A 10,987-nucleotide genomic window follows, 5' to 3' on the forward strand; every position below is an offset into this window, starting at 1 on the left:
TTTCACAATTTTCCACAGTTTATTGTGATCCACACAAATATTTATTTATTCATAGAATCTTTACAAAATAGCTGAAAAAAAGAGACACAACATTTCTGAGAAGAGAATAAGAATTTAGAATTGGTAACTTCAAGATGTCATTGAACAAAAGTTCACACCATTTTATTCAGGAGATTTAGCTGTGATCCTAATAAGTGAAAGGAAAAACCGGAAGTAGATGATGTTAAAAGTTCCCAGCATTTGAAGGACTAGATGAGGATGGCTCACATTTCTCTTTAGCTTGAATCTCTTCCCACTAACCTTCTTAGTGCCCACTTAGCTTCTTTGTTTCTCAAGGTGTAGATCAAAGGATTAAGTGAGGGTGTCACTACAGTGTAGAAGAGGGTGAGGAATTTACTGTACTTCTGTGTGTATTTGCTCTTGGGTTGGATGTAGACAGAAATTATTGTCCCAAAAAACAAAACCACAACAATCAGATGGGACCCACAAGTCCCAAATGCTTTCCTCCTGCCTTCAGTGGATTTTATCCTCAGCACACTCCTAACAATGCAGCCATAGGAGGCCAGAATAAGCCCCAGAGGTATCACCACATAGAGGACAGAAGCTATGGAGAGCTCACTTTCCAGGAAGGTTGTGTCCACACAGGCAATCTTAATCAGGGCAGGCTCCTCACACATGAAGTCATCCACCATGTGATGGCTGCAGAGAGGCAACTGGAAAACAAGGATGGTCTGAACCGTGGACTCCACAAAGCCACTGATCCAGGCCAGAGCTGCTAGTTGCTGGAGAAGCTTTGGGTGCATGATCACTCCATAGTGGAGGGGTCGACAGATAGCATTGAAGCGGTCATAGGCCATAACAGTCAGCAGGACACACTCCGTGGAGCCCAGCCCCAAAGCAACATACAGCTGGATCACACAACCAGTGTGGCTAATGGTCTTGTCAGGCCCCTTGAGATTCCAAAGCATCTGTGGGACAACACTGGTGGTGAAACAGAGGTCCAGGAAGGAGAGATTAGAGAGGAAGAAATACATGGGTGTGTGGAGTTTGGGGTTAAAGTATGAGACCAGAATGATCGCTGTGTTCCCCATCAGTGTCAGAATGTATATGATAGAGACGACAAGAAGGAGAACCATCTCCAGGTGGGGCTGGTCAGAAAAGCCCAGTAGGATGAAACCTGCCGGAGTGCTAGCATTTGTTCCTTTCATTGCTTAATTGTGAGTCACTGTTCTTGGTCATTCCTATTTTCTTCCTCTGGGAAAGAAAGTCAGATATCATAACCAAAAAAATATAAAAAAACTAAGTAAAATGAGTACTTTGACACTGATTTTTTAATATAGAGAAATGACAGAGTAAAAATATGCAAAATCAATAGTGGAATAGGTTGTCTTGTTACGAAGAGACACGCAGTCTTAAAACACCAAATGCATTGCAAGGAAATATATAAACATAGAATAGACTTTAGAGAATAACCCAGAACAGATGTGAGAAGTATCCCAAATTCTCTGAAGACAAAATACGGGCCATCAACTTGCACAGTGTGAAAAACCAAAGAAACAGAAAGTAAGATGATTGTTACACATACACATACATGATAGATGATAGATATAAAAGAAAAATATTGACAAATACACTGAGTGAGCAAGAGTCTGAGAAACAAGGCATATAGAATTCGAAACATGGAACAAAATAGGAATTGTTAGAGTTTTCAAAAATGAAGGGTTAGAGATAATTATCACTAATATTCATTGTTTTTCTCTGAAGCAAATAATTACTGATCTAATAAGTGTGGAGGAAAACTTCTGAAATCTCCCCATTTGAGTCACAGGTCTGCTATTTTAGGAATATGCTCTCCAGGAAATTCTATTTACAATCCCCAATAAGCAAGCTCTACTCTATATGACATGAATAGTTCATATGCTTTAGTGTTGTTTTATTACAAGAGTACGTGAATTCAGCCACTAATGCAATCCAGTGACCTTCCCTAAAGTAAGTTATGTTGAATATATCAGTGTCTTTACACTATTAACCTGCAAAGATATTAAGAAACACAGGTATGAAAATTTGTACTTCTGAATGGTCAATTTTGAAGTCTTCAAAACAGGTGCAGTCATTTATCTTGGAGATCGAGTCTAAACAAGTTGCTTAAAAACAAACAAATAAACAACAAAACCATCCAATGACAATACTGATCTCCCTTAATTATCCTAGCAAGAAAATTGAACTTACTTCTAAGAATCCTTCACCTTTATAGCACCTCTCAGGCAATTATTGCACAGTCCAGTTTAGAGAGAATAAGTGGCTTATTTTCTTTGGCATCCATAATAATAATCAGTTGCATTTTAAATTTTGGCCAAGACAAAACTCTCATGTATTTTGCATAGAGGATGATAATTATTTCCAGAATTATAGCAAAAGACAGAAACTGATCTTGGTGGTCACACTGGTTAGCATTTTTGTATCTGCCCATGCATTTTGGTGGTAAAATTAAAACCCTGAGTGTTATGATGCACCAAAATTGACATTGACCTTACCTGGCTAAATTTCCTCTATTATTCAGTAAAGTGTAAAACAACTGTGCTTTTGAAAGATCCAACATCTCCTGGGGAAAAGACAGCACATGAACGGCCTCACTTTGCTTGATGTAACTCTACAATGTCACCATTTTTTCTTGTGTATTTATGTTACAAGAAAACCCAACAATTTCCAGGCAGACACCACACTTAAACTGGTCTCGCTCCCTTTCATATTTCTGTTCTTAATCAAAAGGAGGATAAAGGGATTTATATCTGCAAAGAGACAAAGCTGGAAGGTATTCCATAATTTAGAATAAATGTCAGTTTATACATGAAAAACTGCTTTTGTTCACTGCTAAAGGCAAGTAGCTCTGGATTTCCTGAACTTTTAAAATTGATTTTCTTTTTTCCCCCCACCTAAACAGCAAAGTACTACTTTCCAGAAAGAATGACAGTCCAGCTGTGGAGATTCTTGGGGATTTTGATGAGAAGTTCAATCATGATCACAGATCCTGGACAAGCAGTGGAGGAACCCCATGTGTGCAGCTTGTTGCCTCCCTTTTTCCTGTAATCTCATGGCTCAAGTCTCTTCAAATAGATAGCTTGCTTACTCTGCACATACCTCTGGAGTTCTTCCCAGGCAACTTCCCATCATTATATTAGAGAGGGAGACAGGTCCCTGGAGAGAGAAGAGCCACGGAGACATGTGCTTCTGTTTCTGCTGGAAGACAATCAATTGCAAACCAGCTTCTAAACACTCATGCGCAAAATTGTCAGTGTTATTTAGATATTATCTTAAAGATTTATATTTGAAATTAGTTCATTAAAATTTTAAAACACATGATGTATATTCTGCTTTGTGTGACATGATCCCCTGGGTTCAGTATTTTTACAATGGATATAAGTATATGTATAGAATAATACTTGCATGTATTATACATGCATAATTATAATACAATTTGATAATAAAGTTCATATACTGAAGTTGTCTATCCAAAAATTCAACCTAGTAAATTTGAAGATCTAATTAGTTTTATTGAAAGAGTCATGAGTTGGGCAGCATTCCAGTACCAGCTATACAAAACAGGAGCAATTTCTAGGCAGAAAAGGAAAGAGTGGAATGTTTCAGGCTTAGGTCACTTGAATGTGAGGGATGGTCTGGGTCTACGTGTCAGATTACCTCACTGGTGCTGACTAGAAAATTGCAGGTTGATTAAGACTACATTCCTCAGAGAGGTTGTATTTAAATTAGGGACTTGGTCTTGTTTTGCTGAAGTGGTCTGAGAACAGCTGCCTCTATTTGGGGTCTTTTGTTTCTTTTTTAAGACTGAGTAAGAGTCTCAGTTCAGTTCAGTCGCTCAGTCGTGTCCAACTCTGCGACCCCATGAACCGCAGCATACCAGGCCTCCCTGTCCCATCTCCAATTCCCGGAGTCCACCCAAACTCATGTCCATTGAGTCGGTGATGCCATCCAACCATCTCATCCTCTGTCGTCCCCTTCTCCTCCTGCCTTCAATCTTTCCCAACATCAGGGTCTTTTCAAATAAGTCAGCTCTTTGCATCAAGTGGCGAAAATATTGGAGTTTCAGCTTCAACATCAGTCCTTCCAATGAACACCCAGGACTGATTTCTTTTAGGATGGACTGGTTCATAGCACCAAATATGATTCTCCATATTCTTACTCTTATCTTTCACAATATTCATCTTATGTTCAATCAGTACGCACCCAGCAGTTTCCGAATATTTTTTCCTTTCATTAAATTCATGGAAATTACATCGCATCTACTTTCCAAAGTCCAACTTAAATCTCATCTTTCACAAATGTTTCTTTCATGTGCTAATTAATAAAAATATGAGAAAAGGGGATCTTTTAGGGAATTCAAGTACTCTATTAAAAGAGAGTATGTTAGGAAATGACAAGAAGTACACTTGGAAGATTTTTAAACGGACCATATCACAAAGGGACTGATGTATATTATGCTAAGGAGGTGGGACTTCCTACGATCCCAAGGAGACTATTTCATATTTGATAAGGTCATGGGACTCCAGATTCTGAATAACTTAAGTTCTAATTCCCAGGGCAAGTTATCGAACTTCTAGAAGGTAAAGATTTCAAAGCTATAGTGAGTGAAATAACAGTTTCAAGTTCGAGGGTGGTAAGGCGATAAGCGAGGTACCACACGTGATGTACTTGAGTACCTGGCACCTAGCAAAACTCAGTCCATGTTTACCCACTGATATAGTAATGGTGAGATTACTCATGGGCTGTGGTTAAAACACAACAATATTTTTATTCCTTTATTCATCTTGCTTGTACCATGTAGCATTCTTTCCTTGGTCCTGGTTTATAGCTTCAGAGTGTGCTATAGTCTTTTTGGTCATTTACAAATGGTAAAAGTGTCCACGTAGAGTAATAAAGTATTTTCACATTAGTAATTAAAATGTCCACTGTCAAGTGACACTTAATTTACACATAAAGATTCTGTGTTTCGTGAGCTTCAGCCTATTCCCGTCTGAGACCTTGCAGTGAGGATGTGGGTGAGCTGAGTCCCTGCTTTCCACCTTGTGCATCTTCCTCTGTGCCTCTAGCTTGATAAGCGCAATTTCAGAACTTGCCAGGGCAAACCTGTGCAGAGGGAAAAGGAGAGGTTAGGCAGGACAGTTTAGTTGACTAAATAAATGAAACAAAATTGGCATGATATTGATAATTTTAAAGTGCTTGTTAACATACATGGGTTTATTTTAAATAATTCTATATCCATTTTCCATTATTTGAAAGTTTTACACATTAAGAGCACTAATACTTTGTTCATCATGTTTCTGATTTCTGGCTTCATTTTATTTTTTTTTAGCCAGAATGCTCTTATGCTTTTAAACTTCTGAAATGTATTCATTTATATTTCAATATATGGTCAATGTTTTATAAATGTCCTGCGTGTGCCTGGAAAATTTTTGTATGTCTTTATGCCTTCAGTGGTTTCACTATATTTATTTTGTAATTTTTGATGTGCTCTTTATACTTTCTATATCCATATTCATTTATGTTTGTATATCTTTTCTACCAATTTTCCATCTAATTCTGGCTATGAATTTGCCAATTTCCTTTCTTACTTGTTAGGTTTTGCTTCATATTTTGAAGTTATTTGATAGAAAGCATATTAATTTAAGATTATTATAGCTTTGAAGTTAACTAAACAGTTTACATTATGCAACGTCTCTCCTTATTCCCAATAATAGTTCTTCCATTAAAGGCTACCCATTCTGATACTAGTAAGATCATGCCAGTCTTCTCTTTTGGCTAGTATTCACATGGTATGTCTTTTTTGTATGCTTTACAGTAAATCTTCTTATAGACATCTTGTTTTTAAAATTACTCTACTACGTACAAAAAAAATATATGAAAAGTATTAATGTTCTATCCTAATGTGGACATAAGGATATCATTTTCAATAGATTTAAAAAATTTATTGTATACCTAAAATTATAAGATTTTAAATGATTTGGGTAATCTTAATGCTTACTAAGCATTTAACTGTCCTAATCAGTGAAGTAATTTGATTTGAATATAACCAGTTTTAATTATTAATGTCAATAAAATTTTATGAACAGAGATATAGAAAGTTTACTTAGACACCACTTGTTAACCTTATCAATGCCTCTGACTAAATCATATACTTTCTTCTCCAATATAGTTGCTTTTCTTTACTAATTTATTCAACTTCTTAATATAGCCAGAAAGAATTTATCTTTGTTAAAATGATCTAGAAATTAATCTCTATTAAAAGAATTAATTTTGGGGGGAGCAGCACACAGCATCTGGGAAATTAGTTCCCCAACCAGGGATCAAACCATGCTTCCTGCTTTGGAAGCATGCAGTCTTAACCACTGGTCTACCAGGGAAGTCTCTATTTAAGAAAAAAACAGACTATAAAGCCATAGCATGTTGCAAGTATATCTAAGCAGATTCTAGAATTAAAGCCAATAAACTATTGATAATATTTTATAAACAACTATGTGGAAATGGGTAAAATAAGGTCAATATTTTTATACTGAACATATTACCAAAATTTTAAACTACGTTATTGCTGCTGCTGCTGCTGCTAAGTTGCTTCAGTCCTGTCCAACTCTGTGCGACCCCATAGACGGCAGCCCACCAGGCTCCCACGTCCCTGGGATTCTCCAGACAAGAACACTGGAGTGGGTTGCCATTTCCTTCCCCAATGCATGAAAGTGAAAAGTGAAAGTGAAGTCGCTCAGTCGTGTCTGACTCCTAGCGACCTCATGGAATGCAGCTTACCAGGCTCCTTCATCCATGGGATTTTCCAGGCAAGAGTACTGGAGAGGGGTGCCATTGCCTTCTCTGAAAGTATCTTATTAGAATAGAAAAACTTTATATTCAATATGAAGAGAATTATTTTCTAAAGTTATGATATCCATAAAAGTGAATAACAATAGGAGGCCAAACACATGTTTTGGTAAAGAAATCTATATATTGTGACAAATATAGATATTTGGATTAAATGACAATACTTAAAATTCTAATGCATATTTGCTGAGATTCCAGATAGAGAGTTAAAGAATTGATCAAAAGAGATTGAGAGCCATTATGTGAGGACAAGAGATGTATAAATGAGAAATACTTGGTCTCATGGCTCATATCTCTTGGGAGCTTTCTCTGTGGGTGGGAGAGATCAGAAAAATCCCTGGATGTACTTAGTCCCAGAAGCCTCTAGTAAATGAACAAGAATCAGTAAACCCCCCAAAAGAAAAACTGTTAGGTAATTGTTGATTTTCCAGTGGACTTTTATGCTTGTATGTAAACAGTGGACAGAACAGTTACAGCCTGTGGAAATACTGAATGAGAGATCTGGAGAACAATAGAAAGTTCTCAAGAAAGTTCTATCTCTATGAGGCAGGTGATTTCTTCTGTGATGAGAAAATAGATCTATCATGAACATATCCGCCCTGCCATTAGTTAATCTCTAGAGCAATAAGTCCAGGATTTGTAAAATTATAATACAAATACATATGCACCAGTATAAATATTTATTTATTTATTCATAGAATTTTTAGAAAACAGCCAAAAGAAAAAAGAGACATAATATTTCTGGAAAAGAATCTGAGAAGGATTTACAGTAGGCAGCTTCAGGATGAAAGAAAATTTCATACCATTTTATTCAGGAGATTTAGCTGTGATCTTTACAAACAAAAGGAAAAACCAAAATTAGATGATGCTAAAAGTCCTTAATATCTGAGGGATTGTATGTGGATATTTCACATTTGTCCCTCACTTGGGTTTCTTCCCAGCAACCTTCTTAGCGCCCACTTAGCTTCTTTGTTTCTCAAGGTGTAGATCAAAGGATTAAGTGAGGGTGTCACTACAGTGTAGAAGAGGGTGAGGAGTTTACTGTACTTCTGTGTGTATTTGCTCTTGGGTTGAATGTAAATGGAAGCTAGAGTCCCGAAAAACAAAACCACAACAATCAGGTGGGACCCACAAGTCCCAAATGCTTTCCTCCTGCCTTCAGTGGACTTTATCCTCAGCACACTCCTAACAATGCAGCCATAGGAGGCCAAAATAAGCCCCAGAGGTATCACCACATAGAGGACAGAAGCTATGGAGAGCTCATTTTCCAGGAAGGTTGTGTCCACACAGGCAATCTTAATCAGGGCAGGCTCCTCACATGTGAAGTCATCCACCATGTGATGGCTGCAGAGAGGCAACTGGAAAACAAGGATGGTCTGAACCGTGGACCCCACAAAGCCACTGATCCAGGCCAGAGCTGCTAGTTGCTGGAGAAGCTTTGGGTGCATGATCACTCCATAGTGGAGGGGTCGACAGATAGCATTGAAGCGGTCATAGGCCATAACAGTCAGCAGGACACACTCCGTGGAGCCCAGCCCCAAAGCAACATACAGCTGGATCACACAACCAGTGTAGCTAATGGTCTTGTCAGGCCCCTTGAGATTCCAAAGCATCTGTGGGACAACACTGGTGGTGAAACAGAGGTCCAGGAAGGAGAGATTAGAGAGGAAGAAATACATGGGTGTGTGGAGTTTGGGGTTAAAGTATGAGGCCAGTATGATCGCTGTGTTCCCCATCAGTGTCAGAATGTATATGATAGAGACGGCAAGAAGGAGAACCATCTCCAGGTGGGGCTGGTCAGAAAAACCCAGTAAGATGAAACCTGCCAAAGTGCTATCATTTGTTCCTTTCATTGCTTAATTGTGAGTCACCGTTCTTGGTCATTCCTATTTTCTTCCTCTGGGAAAGAAGGTCAGATCATAATCATAAAAATACAACAAACTAAGTAAAATGAGCACTTTGACACTGATTTTTTTAATATAGAGAAATAACAGAGTAAAATTACACAAAATAAATTATATAACAAGTTTTCTTTCTGTGTAAAGAACACACAGAGTCTGAAAATACCAAATTCATTGCAAGGATATATATAAACATGGAATTGAGATAGATATACAAGCTGGACTTAGAAAAGGCAGAGAAACCAGAGATCAAATTGCTAATATCTGCTGGATCACTCGAAAAGCAAGAAAACATCTACTTTTGCTTTATTGACTATGCCAAAGCGTTTGGCTGTGTGGATCACAACAAAGTGTGGAAAACTCTTAAAGAGATGGGAATACCAGCACACATGACCTGCCTCTTGAGAAATCTGTATTCAGGTCAAGAAGCAAGTTAGAAGTGGACATGGAACAACAAACTGGTTCCAAATCGGGAAAGGAGTACATCAAGGCTGTATATTGTCATCCTGCTTATTTGACTTATGTGAAGAGTACATCATGCGGAGTGCTAGGCTGGATGAAGCACAAGCTGGAATCAAGATCACTGGCAGAAATATCAATAACCTCACATATGCAGATGACACCACCCTTATGGGAGAAAGTGAAGAAGAACTAAAGAGCCCCTTGATGGAGGTGAAAGAGGAGAATGAAAAAGTTGGCTAAATTTAATATTCATAAAACTAAGACCATGGCACCTGGTCCCATCACTTCATGGCAAATAGATGTGGAAACAATGGCAATAGTGAGAGACTATTTTTCTGGGCTCCAAAATCACTGCAGATGGTGACTGCATCCATGAAATTAAAAGATGCTTGCTCCTTGAAAGAAAAGCTATGACCAACCTAGACAGCGTATTAAAAAGCAGAGACATTACTTTATCAACAAAGGCCTGTTTAGTCAAAGCTATCGTTTTTCTAGTAGTCACGTATGGGTGTGAGAGTTGGACTATAAAGACAGCTGAGCACCAAAGAATTAATGCTTTTGAACTGTGGTGTTGGAGAAGACTTTGAGAGTCCCTTGGACTGCAAGGAGATCAAACCAGTCAATCCTAAAGGAAATCAGTCCTGAATCTTCATTGGAAGGACTGATGCTGAAGCTGAAACTCCAATACTTTGGCCACTTGATGTGAAGAACTGACTCACTGGAAAAGACCCTGATGCTGGGAAAGACTGAAGGCATAAGGAAAGAGAATGACAGAGAATGAGATGGTTGGATGGCATTACTGACTTGATGGACATGAGTTTGAGCAAGCTCTGGGAGTTGGTGATGGACAGGGAAGCCTGGCGTGATGCAGTCCATGGTGTCACAAAAAATCTGACATGACTGATTGACTGAACTGAATTGAACTGAGAATAGACATTAGAGCATAACCCAGAACAGATGTGAGAAGTATCTCAAATTCTCTGAAAACAAAATACACGGGCCGTCGACGTGCATAGTATGAAAAACCAAAGAAATGGAAGGTAAGATGATTGTTACATGTATTCGTACAGGGTAGATGATAGATTTAAAAGAAAAATATTGAAAAATACACTGAGTGAGCAAGAGTCTGAGAAACAAGGCATATAGATTTTGAAACATGGAACAAAATAGAAATTGTTAGAATTTTCAAAAATGAAGGGTTAGAGATAACTATCATTAATATTCATTGTTTTTCTCTGAAGCAAATAATAACTGATCTAAAAAGTGTGGAGGAAAACTTCTGAAATCTCCGCATTTGAATCACAGGTCTGCTATTTTAGGAATATGCTCTCCAGGAAATTCTATTTACAATCCCCAATAAGCAAGCTCTACTCTATATGACATGAATAGTTCATATGCTTTAGTGTAGTTTTATTACAAGAGTTCATGAATTCAGCCACTAATGCAATCCAGTGACCTTCCCTAAAGTAAGTTATGTTGAATATATCAGTGTCTTTACACTATTAACCTGCAAAGATATTAAGAAACACAGGTATGAAAATTTGTACTTCTGAATGGTCAATTTTGAAGTCTTCAAAACAGGTGCAGTCATTTATCTTGGAGATCGAGTCTAAACAAGTTGCTTAAAAACAAACAAATAAACAACAAAACCATCCAATGACAATACTGATCTCCCTTAATTATCCTAGCAAGAAAATTAAACTTACTTCTAAGAACCCTTCACCTTTATAGCACCTCTCAGG

General features: G+C 37.8%; 2 protein-coding genes across 2 annotated transcripts; both read right to left on the bottom strand.

Annotated features, from left to right (window-relative positions):
* Positions 1 to 275: 275 nt before the first annotated feature.
* On the bottom strand, positions 276 to 1,208 carry LOC120870382 (olfactory receptor 2H1-like). The gene has a single exon (XM_040250043.1). The coding sequence runs from the start codon at positions 1,206 to 1,208 to the stop codon at positions 276 to 278; it is 933 nt and encodes a 310-aa protein (XP_040105977.1).
* Positions 1,209 to 7,790: 6,582 nt separating this feature from the next.
* On the bottom strand, positions 7,791 to 8,735 carry LOC120869745 (olfactory receptor 2G3-like). Its single transcript, XM_040249022.1, has one exon. It carries the CDS (start codon positions 8,733 to 8,735, stop codon positions 7,791 to 7,793), a length of 945 nt encoding a protein of 314 aa, XP_040104956.1.
* Between the last annotated feature and the right edge of the window lie 2,252 nt (positions 8,736 to 10,987).

Source organism: Oryx dammah, unplaced genomic scaffold (genome assembly GCF_014754425.2).
Source record: "Oryx dammah isolate SB20612 unplaced genomic scaffold, SCBI_Odam_1.1 HiC_scaffold_11, whole genome shotgun sequence".
NCBI lineage: Eukaryota > Metazoa > Chordata > Mammalia > Artiodactyla > Bovidae > Oryx > Oryx dammah.